Source organism: Galeopterus variegatus, unplaced genomic scaffold (genome assembly GCF_000696425.1).
Source record: "Galeopterus variegatus unplaced genomic scaffold, G_variegatus-3.0.2 Scaffold136, whole genome shotgun sequence".
Classification (NCBI taxonomy): Eukaryota; Metazoa; Chordata; class Mammalia; order Dermoptera; family Cynocephalidae; genus Galeopterus; species Galeopterus variegatus.
The window spans coordinates 402,783-418,323 of NW_007726247.1; the positions used below are offsets into that span (position 1 = coordinate 402,783).

General features: G+C 35.8%; 1 protein-coding gene across 1 annotated transcript in view; it reads right to left on the reverse strand.

The window, feature by feature from the left end:
• The window catches only part of KIAA1324L (KIAA1324-like ortholog), a 169,909-nt gene that overhangs the window by 57,430 nt on the left and 96,938 nt on the right, over window positions 1-15,541 (reverse strand). The window contains exons 4-8 of the mRNA XM_008589304.1: window positions 14,287-14,434; window positions 11,418-11,504; window positions 9,517-9,622; window positions 8,324-8,476; window positions 7,665-7,753 (exon numbers count right to left, since the gene is read on the reverse strand). Coding sequence (XP_008587526.1) covers window positions 7,665-7,753; window positions 8,324-8,476; window positions 9,517-9,622; window positions 11,418-11,504; window positions 14,287-14,434 — 583 coding nt within the window. The remainder of the gene's footprint in view (window positions 1-7,664; window positions 7,754-8,323; window positions 8,477-9,516; window positions 9,623-11,417; window positions 11,505-14,286; window positions 14,435-15,541) is intronic.

Below are 15,541 nucleotides of genomic sequence, written 5' to 3' on the forward strand. Positions count from 1 at the left end.
GTAGATAGCATAGCTTTGTACCTGTTAGTTCACCACTTTTCCTCCCCTCTCCCTCCTCTGGTAACCATTATTCTACTCTCTACTTCTGTAAGAACCACTTTTTTTTTTTTAGATTCCACTGTTAAATCAAACAAAAAAAAATTGGCCTGATAAAGCCTCCACACTTTCATACTTGGGCTGTGACATATGAACCACAGCCGAACTTAGTACATAAACAAATTGGAAACCTAACTCAGAAGTGTGCTTCTGTAAAGATAGCTGAGTCTCAGCCAAATGCAGGCAGTCGACTATTCTATACCTCACTTCTGTCTTCTGTATGTCACTTCCCTTTTTCTGTCTATAAATCTTAACCAACTACGTGTTAGCAGCGGAGTCCCTCTGAATCTGTTCTGACTCTTGCGGCTGGCTGCCCAATTCACGGATCACTTTCTTCTTTCTTTTCTTGCTTAATTAAACTTTGTTAAATATGTCTAAATTTATTCTTTTAACATCACGTATGAGTGAGATCATTCAGTATTTGTCTTTATGTGCCTGGCTTACTTCACTTAACATAATGTTCTCCAGTTCCATCTGTGTTGCTGCTAATGACAGGATTTCATTTTTTTATAGCTTAATAGTATTCCATTGTGTATATATATATCACAGATTTTTTTTTTATCCATTCATGCTTTGGTGGGTATTTAGGTTAATTCCATCTCTTGGCTATTTTGAATAGTGTTGCAATGCACATGGCTCCCATAATTTCTAAAAAGTATATTTTAAATTCATTAGTACAGAATTTTATAATTATCCCCAAGTATCTAAGCAAAACTAACAACTTGCTCCACCACCATTAAAAGGAAACATGTGTATCACATCTCACAATGGGGGAGGTGGGGAATGACAGCACAAAGGTAATTCTATCTAGTTCTAGTACCCAGAATAAATAAAATCTAAAGCCTTTTCTGAATTGCTGACTCCCTAACAAAAACAATCTTATCCTCTTGATATTAGAAAGCGGATTTGAGGGGCCAGCCCCATGGCTCACTCGGGAGAGTGCAGCACTGGTAACACAGAGGCCCGCGGGTTCGGATCCTATATGGGGATGGCCGGTGCGCTCACTGGCTGAGCGTGGTGCAGACCACACCGTGCTGAGGGTTGCAGTCCCCTTACCGGTCAGAAAGAAAGAAAGTGAATTTGAGATGACCATGTGGACACAATAATCAAGTGAGAAACTTGCTTTTTTCCAACCTTGGACAGCTTAATTAAAAGCTAAGTATCTTTTGCATGCTTGGAGGGTTTTCCTCCTCTAAAAAGCTTTTGCATTTTTTAATGACTAAGCAAGGTCTTCTAAAGCTTGAAATCTCTTGAGAATCTTATTTGCAAGTAAATATTTTCTCTTTTCTAAATGCTATTATATCTGAAACTTTCACACAAATTTTTATTTTACTAATTTGAGCTCATTGTTCAAGCACACTGGGGTCTTTCTGAATTTTCATTCTATCATTATTCCCAGGTTTATCAACTCACAATTTGATATATATTCCTACATCTTCATGAAGTTGATTTTTAAATAAAATATTCAAAATAAGTCATTTGACTCATATTCTTTGTATGAGTTAAAATATGTAGAAATAGTTTGTTTATATTCCTATGGCAAATACATGATACAATACTCCTCCTTGATATCCATTTATTAAAACAAACATTATAATTATGGTTCTTAAATTAGTCATATATCCACTTAACTATAGCATTTAGTCCACAATGCTTTATCTTACCCATTATCATTAGAAGCTCTAACAAACTTTTGGTAACTTTAAATCATGCCTTCTTTCTTGACAAACACTTGCCCAGTATCACTAGCTGACATTCTGTTGAATTCAAAACTCAGTCATTGAATCTGTACATGTGCTTATATGCACCTCTATACCCTATTTTATATAAAAAGTGGGCTCTAAATAATTTTCTTGAAAACAAAACATACATAAAAATTTCAAGTTAACTCACTACTTAAGACAATTTTACAGTGAATACTTATTGAGAAGTGAATATTCTTTAAATTATCTACTTTATACATCTCTAATATAAATGATGCTTTATTCAGGTAAGTCACATTTGTGAAACCTCATTTACCTAACACAGGGAATAATGTCATAAGAATATTTGTTCTCTTTCCCTGAGACTTTCAGAAACCATCAGCCAAAATCACCAACCAAGTAATTCTTCATGTTTGTTCATTTCTGTCTATACAGGGCCTTACACAATACTTGATAAATAGTAGACCCCAGAAATATTTGGTGAATGAATGCCTTACTAGATATATGAGAAGACTTAAATCCTTGTATCTCTTCTACCCACTTCAATCTGGCTTTTATGTTTTAAAAGGGCTCTCCTCAAGTCACCATGTACTTCAATATTGCTGAATCTGACACTTTTCAGTCCCCATCCACGTTGACCCTTCAGCCTCCTTAACCACTCCTATCTTTGTAAATACTCTGTGATTCTAATTCCCTTGGTTTTCCTCCCACTTCTGAAGCCACTTTCCTCAGTCACCATGACTGCTCATCCTTCCTAGCAGTGGCTCAGTCCTAAGCCCACTTTATGATCTCTGGGCAAAATTTTGCCCAAGCCCAAGGCTTCAATTACCAGCTAGTTGCTGAGGACTCTCAGATTCACATATCTAGCCCAGATGCTCTACTGAGCTCCAGACTGGTACACACATCTGCCATTCCAACATCTCCACCAGGGGGGCAGGTCTCACTGCACAGTCAAAACTATACTGGTGGTCTTCTCCTCCCTACCTCCAAACCTTCTCTCTAACAGAATAGTACATTCACCCATCCATCTTTAATACTTCCCTCTCTCACCAACCCCACCCCCAAATCTAGTCAATTGTCACATCTTGTGAATTTTACTTCTACTTATTTCTCCAATCCACACCCTTCCATTTATTCCCTTTGCCATCCCCTGCTCTCATTTTCTCTCATCCAAATAAAAGTATCACCAGCCTCTTAAGTGGTTGCGCACATCCTCTCTTGTCTCCTCTAATCTTGTTTTCAAAACCCCACCAGGAAATCTATATAAAACATAAATCCAATCACATCACATCACTCTAGTACCAAGAACCTTGGACTGATTTCCCAATGCTTTTAGGATAAAGGTCATAATCCCTAATATGGTCAATGAAACCATGCCTATTCTAGCACTAGCCTATTAACTGTATCTAATGCAATCCCCTGCCCACACACCCACATTCCAGTCACACATCCTTTTAGTTCTTCAGACACACCATGCTCCTTCCCATATCAGGTCTTCACCATCCTGCTCCCTTACCAAGAACGCTCTTCTCCCATGCCCTTGTCTACTTTTCTATACAGCTCTGAGGCTTTCCCAGACTGGGTCAGATCCCCATAAAACTCAGAGTTCTCTGCTGTAACATTCATCACAATTTGAAATAATAATTCATTAGTTCATTTTCTTTGATTGACTGTCTATCTCTTCCTCTAGAGTCTAGATCTGCGGTTCTCAAAGTGCTGAGATCCTGGACTAGTAGAATCAGCATTACAACATTCTGAGAAATGCAAATTCTCAGGCTCCATCCACCCCAGACCTATTGAATCAGAAAATCTGGGATGCAGCCTTCCAGGTGATGCGTGTTTAAGTGGAACATCTGCCCTCCCTCTATTAAGACATTTATGTTTTTCTTCTATCCTTAGCTCTGCCCTCACACCTAGTATTCTGTTTATAACCAGGGCTCAGTAAATATTTACTGAATGAATGAATGAGGAGGCATTCCACATGTTCATGGTGTTACTAGGATCTCAATCAGGATTAGAATGGTTCTAGTTACCAATTAAAATTTTCCTGAAAAACTTTTCCTATAGGCAAGAAGCAACCGATCAAACTAACATTCAAACATGGAAATTGTAACATCCCTTCATCATATAAATTAAAATATTCTGAGTGTATATACCTTAATAACCACTTTCCTTGCCAATCAACTTGATCCTCTCCAAGCAAGGGGAAAATAAGATCAAAGAGAGCGTGGCAGAACAAAGACAGCCAAAACAGAGTCATTGAACAACCTGCGAAACATTATTAAACCTCTGGAAAATCACCAGGCTATTCTGAGCAAGAACCAAAGACCTTTTCAAAAGATGAAAGAAGAAATGAAAATGTTGTAACAAACAAAAACAGAAAAACATCTTAAATTCACATATGTAATCTAAGCTTCTTTACTGTGTATGTTATTTCATTAAATTCCAATTGCTTTTTGTTTACATCTGAAGCTAGAAATACTTATCTTGAAATAAGTCTTAAATCACTTTTTTAAAAAATCACTGAGTTTATAGAGTGTTAGTATATTTTTTTGTCCCTTACCTAGGGCATGTTCAGAGTTCACTCAGGCTCAACAGAAAACATTTTTCCCAGTCCATAAGTTGCCTTTTCATTTTGTTGATTGTTTCTTTTGCTATGCACAAGCTTTTTACTTTGATGTAGTCCTATTTATTTATTTTTGCTTTTATAGCCTGAGCTTTCATTGTGATACCCAAAAAATCATTGCCAAGGCCAATGTCAAGGAGCATTTCCCCTATGTTCTCTTTCAGGAGTTTTATAGTTTCTGGTCTCACAATTAGGTTTTTTATCCATTTTGAGTTGATTTTTTTGTGTATGATGTAAGATAAGGATGCGACTTCACTCGTTCAAGTGGAAATCCAGTTTATCCAGCAACATTTGTTAAAGAGACTGTCCTTTCCCCATTGTGTCCTCTTGGTGCCCTTATTGAAAACTAGTTGACTGTACATGTTCAGATTATTTCTGGGCTCTCTGTTCTGTTCTACGGGTCTGTTTGTCTGTTTTTATACCAGTATCATAATGCTTTGATTACTATCGCTTTATAACATACTTTTAAATTAGAAAGTGTGATTCTTCCAACTGTGTTTTTCTTTCTTAGAATTGCTTTGGCTATTTGGGGTCTTTTCTGGTTCCATACCAATTTTAGGTTTGGTTTTGTTTTGTTTTTCTATTTCTTTGGAGAATGCCAGTGAGATTTTGATAGGAATTGCATTGAACCTGTATATTGCTTTGCATAAGTATGGACATTTTAATAATATTAATTGTTCTGATCCATGAGCACAAAATATCTTTCCATTTATTTGTGTTTTCTTCAATTTCTTCATCAATGTTTTATAGTTACTGCTGGACAGATCCTTTCACCCCCTTGGTTTAATTTATTCCTAAGTATATATTTTTTGATGCTATCATAAAGAGGACTGTTTTCTTGGTTTCTTTTTCAGCTAGGTCATTATTTGTGTATAAAAGTGCTGCCACTTTTGTATCCTGATTTTGTATTCTGCAATTTTTATTTGTTAGTTCTAACAGTTTTAGGCGGAATCTGTGGTTTCCTACATATGGGGTCGTGTAACCTACAAATAGAGATAATTTTACTTCTTCCTGTCTGATTTGAATGCCTTTTATTTTCCCTGCCTGATTGCTCTTGATAGTACTTCAAATACTATGTTGAACAGACATGATGATAACTTGTATATACAATGGAATATTATTCCTTTAAAATAAAAAGGAAATCCTGCCATTTGCCACAACATGGATGAACCTGGAGGACATCATGCTAAGTGAAATGAGCCAGACACAGAAAGAAAGATATTGCATGATCTCATTTATATGTGAAATCTAAAAAAGTAAAAACCAAACAAACAAATATACAGAGACTAAAACAGTGGGTGGCGGAAGACAGAATCATGAGGAAATGAGAAGATGTAGGTCAAAGGATACAAAGTAGGAGATATGTAGAATGAACACATTTAGAGATCCAATGTATAACATGAGGACTATAGTTAATAAAATTGCATTGTACATGGGATTTGTACTAAATGAGTACATTTTAGCTGCTCTTGCTACAAAAAAGGGGGATAACTATGAGATAGGAGATATGTTAATTTGCTTCACTACAGTAACCATTTTATATATGTATACCATAATATCACATTGTATACACAATAAAATTTATTTTTAAAAAATTAGTTTCAACCCACCTTAGTGGCACCTTTCTACATATTTTTTTCTAAATAGAAATGGCCTTTATTGGTCATTATTGTAAGACCACTGAGACCTTAACTTACTTTACAAGGAGCCACTGTAAAGTAACAGCTGTTAGTTTGAGTTACTGTTCTTATTGAAAGTAATAATCATACTTCTTACCACTGAAATTTTCCACTAATTTGAATTGGTCGTCTCCCCAAATTATTCTGAGTTAGTAAGTATTCATTCTGCTATAAAAACTAGAAAGGACTTGGTCTTAAGTATTGAAAAGTATGTTCCTTTAAAAAAAAAAAAAAAAAAACTTGACCTAACGGTAAGATTAATAATAAACACAATGTAGTGGATTGAATTATGTCCCTCTAAAACTCACTGAAGCTTGAACCATGTTCCCCAAGTTTCATGTATTAGAAACTTGGACCCCACTGTGACTGTTAAACAGGGTGGAAATCCTATTATAATGATTGAAAGGTGGGGCCGTGAAGAGGTGATTGGATTGTGGGACTGTGCCATAGTGAATGGATTAAAAATGGTGGTCAGGGGTGTGGTTCTGAGGGCTTTAAAAGAAGAGGAGAGTCTGTCTTTCTCTCTCTCTGCTCCTCCATTCTACAATGTGATACCCTGTGTCACTGGTGCCACCACCAAGACCCTCACCAGATACATTCCCTGGACTTTGGACTTCCTAGCCTCTGAAACTGTAAGCGATAAATTTCATTTTCTTTATAAATCACCCAGTTTCAGGTATTTTCTTATAAGCAACAGAAATGGACTAAAACACATAAGAAGTATAGATTTCACCTAGGGATACAAAATTAAGAAAAGAAACTAATAATTTTACTGACATCTACAACAGGTATTTTCCAAACTAAGAAAATAAATGTTATTATTTCAAAGATGCAAATATACATAAGGAACACTACATAGCAGCCACTTTAATCTCAGCTTCTCCTCAATGACATAGGCTGGTATAGGCTAATTCTTTAATTAAGAGAATGGTGGGTCAACTCCGAGTTCATATGTGCGTTTTTCCTCTAGCTAAGTGCCATTTATGTGGTAATTACTTTACATTTTCTAAATGCAATTACATACTAATCTACCATAACAGAATTAGCCTATGGCTGTATGGCTTTTATTGACAACCCTACTGAGTAACCAAATAATTATAGAAAAGTTACAAAATATTTCCATCCTGTGAGTCACAGTGAACATTTTAAGGCTATGTTCTTCCCAATATTATTACTTCTGAAAAAATATAACTGTTAAAAATAGCAATAATTTATTGAGCACTCACTATGTGCCAGGCACTTTATGTGCTAGTAACTTTACACTGAATATCTCATGTATTCTCATAGAAGCCTTATGAAATTAAGTGCCCTTATCATCCCATTTTACAGATGGAAAAACTGAGGCTTAGAGACATCACGTAATTTGTCCATAGTATTATAAGCAGTATATTTGAAATTCAAAGCCAGGAAGGCAGGCTTCAGAACCTAAACTCTTAAATTTCCTCTGTACTACTTACATATATTTGTTATAAATCTATCTCTGGAACAAATTAGAGTCTGCTCAAATTTGAGACAGAGTTGGATAAATACAGTATGGAGTTGACTGTATGTTGCTGATACCTTTCCTTCTTCATCACATGGAGTATGGATCTGGAAATAGTCCTTTGTGGTACAGGGAGGGCGCTCCACACATTCACTGGATCCTTCCTCTGCAACATAAAGAAGAATTTGAGAAATGGATCCATTCCTTTGTGACTCTAAGAAAAGGCAAAAACAAAAACAGGCAGATAACTCAAAAGTAAAACTAACCTTAGCAGAGTAATTTAAGTAGAACTAGTTAGGCCTAAGGAAAATAAAGGCATATTTTTTTTCCCTATGGCAATAAATGTTTCCATGATACACATGGAGCATATCATAGTTTTTCCAAGAAGTCATTAGATTCCTTCCGTTATCACTGAACCTTAGAAATTTGGAACAATTTAATTTCTAAGTATATCTCTATGCCAAAAATCATCTAAAAGTATGATATTTTTTAGATCAGTATAAACATATTCACAGCAGTTACCTGTGGGGTGTGGAATAGAAAAATCATAGACAAAGAGGAAAGTCACATAGAAAGGGATAAGATGTCATATTTTATCCATTCAATATTGATTCACTTCAGCACTTTGGTGTCTGGCCCATCATTGCTGGCAAGCTTTGTGTGTGACTTCTGGCTCATGACTGTACACTTAACACAAATTTAGAAAGAAAAGAACAAAGGCATAAACTAGTCCTACCTGAAAATTGGGAGTCCTCTTTACACCTTATGCATTCTTTGGCTCCTTTCTCAGAATAGGTGTTTCTAGGACACACTTGGCAGTTGAATGAACCTGGTTTGTTGCTGAAAGTGCCTGGCTTGCATGGAAAACACTCTGATGTGTATGCCACTCCTGCATGGTATGAAAAACAAAGCAAGGGAGGGAGGACCCGATATCAACAAGCAAATCAGCACCTACTTGCTGCTTCTGCCCGGAAGTGAGAGAGAAATATTAACAGTAAGCTCAGCCTGAAACCTCTCTCTCATTAATTCAGCACTAAGAAATCACATACTATGTGCAAGGAACTGAGATACTGAATTAAACACAAGGGCTGCAAACACTTAAGAGATTGAGGTTTGATACAAGTATAGTAAACGTACGATCTAAGTTATCAAAGGACAACTCCACTAACTCAAAAATGGGATAAACCCTAAGGTCCCTTCCAATTCTATAAGCCTACTACTCTCTGATCTTTGTGGCTACCTGTTCCCTTTTTCTTCACTGCTCATCAAGTCACAGATAAGACCTCACAGATCTTACGAATGGCTTGACTTGTCTTCTGGCTAGTTCCAGCGTTTGCCAGCAGATGTCCCCATGACTAATGAGTTAATGTCACAGGCACATGCACGCTGAGAACATATTAAAACATAAGCCAAACTTTAATAAAGGAGAATCAGTGCTTTAATTAAAAGTAACCCTAATAAGAATGAACCATGCCAAAGTTTATCAGCTGCTCTCCTGGGCCATAAATGATTCAGCTAGCTCAGAGAGGCAAGAGAAGTTTAGGAAACAGTCAGGTGGAGATCTTTATTTTATTGTTCTTTTTATGGATATAGCAGTGACCAGATTATCAACTCCCCAGGTAAGCTTGATGTCTGGTACAATAGACATTTCTCACATGAATAATAGGCTCCTATTAAGAAAGAAATTTTATTTTATTTAAAGACACCTAAAATTGCCATCATGTTTTTCACATAGATCAAATAATTCAGTTCAAGGACACAAGGGGAGAAAAAAGTCAGCCTGCCAGGAATAAAGCCAGGGTCCCTAGACATGTATAATGCCTAACATTTCCTGTCCTTTAAACTCTGGAGCTGGCCAAACCAACACTAATAAATATTTTAACTATAAGATGTGATAGATGACTACTAAAACAGATTACTGTAAAATACCTTCAATTGTGATATTTTTTACCAACACAGGCTTGACCGCCTTAGAACCCATAAGGATGCCTGTAGTTCTCCAATACAGTATGTTTGTGCCTGATTTTAGCATTACCTATAAAGAGAAAGAAAAGACACTCGGCTCAGATAAACCAAGCTACTTTAATCACACCCAAAACTACTTCCTTATATACTTTTTCGGTGCATTATATTGAAATACCATTAGTTTAGAACCCACAAATTTAAGTCTACTGTTAATTTAGACCTCAGTTCTGCTGAAGTTAACATTTTCTAAAAAAAATAGTTTGCAAATCCACAAAATGTAATAATGAAGGAAAAGAAATCTTCAAGTCTGAACAAAAACATAAAATTATTTTCAAACCATTTCCACGAAGACTTGTTTTAGATTTAAAAGAGATTCATTTTAGAGGAATTCACCCCGCTCAGTTGTATATTTATAGGCTCTGGAAATAAAAAGCCAACAGAATGAGTCTGCTTCTCTTAAAAATTATTTAATGAACAACACTGCAACAGCAACAAGAGAAAATAGGACTGTTTTTATAAGTTAACCTGACTTACTCCTTTGACTCTAGAACTTAAACTATGTCTAGTATTTGCTTCCTTTGCCACTGGAACATATTTTTAATTACAAATCAAATTAATCTGATCAATTTCAAGCTGATGCAGGGTAGGTGAGCTAACCTTAAGAGTTCCTTCTTTCTCATTTGCCACCTTTACTTTTCTATGCAGTCTCTGATGGGTCAAATTCAAGCTGTATAAGATTAAAACCTACCCAACTACTTCACTCAGAGATTTGGAGAAGTAGTGCATGAAGTACTTTTCCCTTGCATTAAGTCTTTGTAAGTGCTAAGGTTTACTTGTAACAAGGGTTACCTGACTGGGTGTTTAGGTGAATGGATTTAAGTGGTACTAATATTACTTTCAGACATACAGATTTTTTAAAAAAAAATACCCTGAATGGTACATTGTGTTAATCATCCAACAATCTGGCACCTGCTACAACCCTAAAGGCAAGGATGGATAGTCACTTATTAAAACCAAGCTCAATCTACATTGCAGGCACCGGACTAGGCCCTTCCAAGACATCAACTCCTTTAATCTTGCAAGACTGTTCCCATTTCTCAAATGAGAAAAACCAGATGCAAAGAGATTAAGCAAATTGTCTAAAGAAACAACTATAAATCAGAGCTGGATTTTAAATCCAGGTCTCACTCCAGAGGAATAGCACCTTGAATAACAATGTATTTCACCAAATCACGTTACCTGATAATTGACTTCAAGAATTTAAAGAGATGTCCTGGGAAGAAGTAGGTAGTTACTTTACTTGATGTGACCAGAGAGGGTAGAATTTTGGCCAATGGGTAGCAAATACGTAGGAAGCAGGTTGAGACTACAAACATGAGTAAATTTTGTGATAATCAGAGCTGCCCAACAATGGAGACAGCACAGCACCCAACAACACAAGCTTGAAAATCACTTGTTGGGAACACTGCAGAGAAAGTTAGATGAAAGGGATTCAAGGATCCTTATAATGACAAGAACCACTGATTCTATCACATATGACAAGCACATTTGTAAACTTACATACTCAAATGTTTTGAATATTAGTTCTGAAAAGCCTTTTTTCTTGTTGATACCCCTTTGAAAGGGAGGAAAGTTGGAGTATGATGGGAAAGGAACCTAAGGAGAAAGAAAAAGGTAGAAATAAATAACCTAAAAGTAAGAATGAGTCCATGAAACTTAGGAGCAGTTTCTTCCCTATCTAGAATTATCTAAATTAATAGAAAATTTTGATCTTTTTTTTCCCCTTCAAATGAACTTTTAGAAAAGTTTGGAAAAATGAAGGATAGAGTTGGGGGGAAAGGAGAAGTTAAAATAAAGAGACTTACAGAATGAGAGCCCCATTCTCCATTGTCTGTGAGTTTTACCCACTTGTCAGTGGTGGTGTCCAACTCCTGGCACTGATCATTTTGAATCTGTAGATTAAATAAAAGAGTCCTGGTGAAACTTCTTGAATAAAGGCTTTAATTAAATTCTGTACCCAGCACAAATTGTAACAACGTCATTCAATACATACTAAACAAAGGCCATGATTAATTCTTAACAAGTAAACACACCAGGACCTCTGAGCCTAAGTGATACGTGCATATAAGTGAGTGGTTCTAAATAAATCATCTTCATTACTGTAACAAAAAGGCTAGCCCATTAAGAAGAGAGAAAGGGGGAAGAGTTAAAACTGACAATGCACATGAAAGAAAAAGTCACCGCAACAAAAGTGCCCAACTTACCAAAATGTTTTAACAGCTTGCATTCACCATGCAGGCCCAATAGTATAAAAATAAAGTTGATTTTCACAATGTTTCTGGCAATAAAATTTTTAATTAGTAAATAAATAAAGTCTGCTTTGTTTTCAATTCCCCAAGACTTAATCTAAATGTATAAGTAAGTGGCTATGGCCAAAGTCAAAGTCCCACATTTTTTCTTGGGGATAAATGTTAATCATTTGCCATGCCAATTCAAATGACTACAGCTAATATCTTTATCACCAAACACTTCCTGTTTTCCAAGCAATTCTTCCAAACTGCCTAGGAGTTGGGGCACTACTTTTCCAGGTCTACGAAGAATTACAGAGACATCAAAAAGTTAGGCTATCCTTTCAGTATTGCAAAATAGTCAGCAACAGTAAAGTTAAAATAAGATCTCATCACCTATACTTCCACTGAAAGAAATGGCTTCCGCCAGAAGAAATGACTATTTCTTTCTTCTCTAAATCATTTTGCTACTTCACTCATTCTCCTAACCAATTTACAAACACTAAAATATTCCCCATAAAAGCTATTTCCTAAAGATTGACTAACTAGAAAATAGATCCTTTTAGCATCCAAATACCAGGGAACATCAGCTACTAAGGATATTTACTTTAATTGAATTTAAATGTCATATTTATACTGTAAGCCTAATGGCCATTTTAATACAACTGTTAAGCCATTTAAAAGCAGATATGGACCCTGAATATACTTTGATGGTTAATGTGTAGATAAGCTGAAAGCTTTCTTTTTTATAGCTGAAAGCAGACATCAGGTGTTAGCAGGACATTCTACTGGCATTCATTCTGGAGACCTGAGTTCTGTTACTCATTCTAAAAGTAGCCTTGGTCCAATCACTTATTTTCTCTCTAGGTTTCAGTCTCATCATTTTAAAAGAAGGGAGGGCTGAATGAAAGCACTATATAATTCCAGAATTAAAAACCTTATTGCTTTAAACTATATAATTCCCACAAGTATAACTCTCAGAGTACAACTGCATCTTTCACTCTTCAGATATTTCCTTCCCATTAACCATTAGCATGATGACCATGAAGTATAGACCCTCTGAGTCAGTAAATTGCGACCTATGAAGCTGAAACATCAATAAAAGAAGGAATGTGAATTTGCCATCCCAATTCAGGCTATAACCAGAAGAACAAAGACATCATCAAGAGGAAGTAATGAAACTTTATGCCTTACGAGTGCTTTTACTGACAGCTCTCTAAGGACTTATTAGGCAATACAAAACTAAACGCTTATTCTAACTATTATTTAACTGCTTTGCTTCTTAGCAATATTACCAAAATGTCCTGTGAAACAGGGAATCATTCATTCTGAGAGTGTTTTGCAAACAAATGTAACTTCAAACTAAATCTGTTTGAATGTTGCTTAACATCTTAAACTCATCAAAGATATTAGTTCTAGGAGACTCCTTAAAAAGTCTTCTCACACAATCCACTTCATACAAGGGATTGCTAAGGGCCAGAAAGGTAACTTAATTACTCAGTAACACACAGCTAGTAATTACGGAGTTGGGACTAGAGCCAGAATCTCTTGACTTCAAAGCTAAGGCTCATACTTTCATAGAAAATATCTCTTGCCAAAATTCTTCAAATTTTTGATTTAGAAATTCCCATTACCAAGAGCAATACAAATTTGTTTTAGAATTGTTAGTACATTTGTTCCTGATATCTGCACCACAGAAACATCTTTCAATATAGTTTCCCATTTACTAGATGACACACACTTTGTTTGGCATAAGTCAATCTGACACATTTTCTGAAGCATCTGAGTCACTGCCACAATAAATATTTGCTAGATTAGATACAGTTTATATCTAATAGTTAAGTAATTTATGTAACAGTCTATTCTGTCCGACTATTATTTTATCCTATATTCTGTAATGCTATGTAATCTCTTACTACAGACATCAACTATCGCATCCCTTGATTCTTTTAACCTGTACAAAATTCACAGAATCAAACACGCAGCCACTTTTGAAATAATTGCCCAAGAATAAACTAAATAATTCTAGCTAGTAAAAAAGGTTTGAAACTGCAAAAAGAAAATAAAAGTCTTTTAAGTAAAAACTAAAACACTGGTAAAACACATTTTTAACAAAATAGCATATACAGCCATAAAAACAAAGTTAAAATGAATCTTGGGGAAAATACATGCTACATAAAATGTCTAAACCAAATGGTCATCTAACAATCATAACAAAGTAAAATAAACCCAGTGTTACTCCACAAGGTGAGAGCTTAGAGGTAAAGAAACAATATTAACCAGAAAATAAGATATTATAGAAAAAACTTAAGCTTTCTTTTAATAGCGAAATGTTCAGTTAACACAAAAAATGAAGGAGGCATAAAGTGACATGGGAACAACTGATTGAGGGAAATTTACATGCATGCCCCTCAAAAAGTAAATTCTAGAATATAAAAGGCCTTACAAAGAACTCAAAGAAGATGTTGTTGTCGACATACTGGTACTCAAAGAAGACATAACCTGACTTCTTAAGGTGCACAGCATAGATCAAAGACACTGTACAGTCATCACGATTAGACTCTATGTAATTTCCACGAGGAATCCAAGAAGAACTGTAGAAAAAAAACCAAGAGGCATTTCATGTTAGTGTTTAGAAATCTCCTTTGTTCACAAAGCTATATAACCCAGGTTCAAAAGTAGCTCCATCAGCAAAGTACAGCAGAAGCTTTTCTGGAACTCAAAGGCCAACTCTATGACCAAGAAGAGGTTCATTCTTATGGCACATAACCTTCTAAATCTTTGTAAGGTTGTGTGATAAATTTGCTATGAAACTGCTATTTTTCATCAAAAATTTGATTACCAAATAGATGACCACTACACTTTTAATAGGCTTAGGGGGAATTACTCTTTCAAACGACACCTGAAGTTTTATTTAGAAATACATACACATACACACGGCAGATCTATAGAAAGAAAGAGCGCCAATAATGGTAAATATGTAGATTAACATATAAAGTTATATTTCTTATCTCTCAAGTTGTTTAGGAAGTCATGTGCCGTAAGAAATAAACCTCTTCTCAGTAATAGATTTGGCCTTTGAGTTCCTAAATATCTGTAAGGTTGTTTAAAAAGCAACTGAATATGAAAAACGTAATATCATTGTATTGTAGCATTAATAACATGTTTCTAAATATACAGAAATAGCGTGAAGATGAGGGTGCAAATGTAACTTTACTGTTGTAAAATTTATATATATATATTTTTCAAATAACTCTAACTATACTACCATAAGAATGCACATTGTAATTTCTAGACTTCACAACCTAGGTTAGCAAAGATATTCTAAAACACACACACAAAAAAACCAAAAAACCCACCTAACCATAACAGAAAAAATTAATAAATTGTACTTTTTTCAAATTCTAAACTTCTGCTTATCAAAGGACACCATTAAGAAAATAAAAAGGTGGGCCGGCCCGGTGGCGCACTGGATAGTGTGCCGCTTGGGAAGCGCGGCGGCGCTCCCACCCGAGGGTTCGGATCCCACATACAGACCGGTTCCCGCTCACTGGCTGAGCAAGGCGCGGGAGCAACGCCGAGGGTTGCAATCCCGTTGCCGGTCCCCGGTCCGGTAAGGGGGCAACACTGAGGGTTGCGATCCATTGCCGGACACGGAAAAAGACAAAAAGACAAAAAAAAAAAAAAAAAAAAGAAAAGAA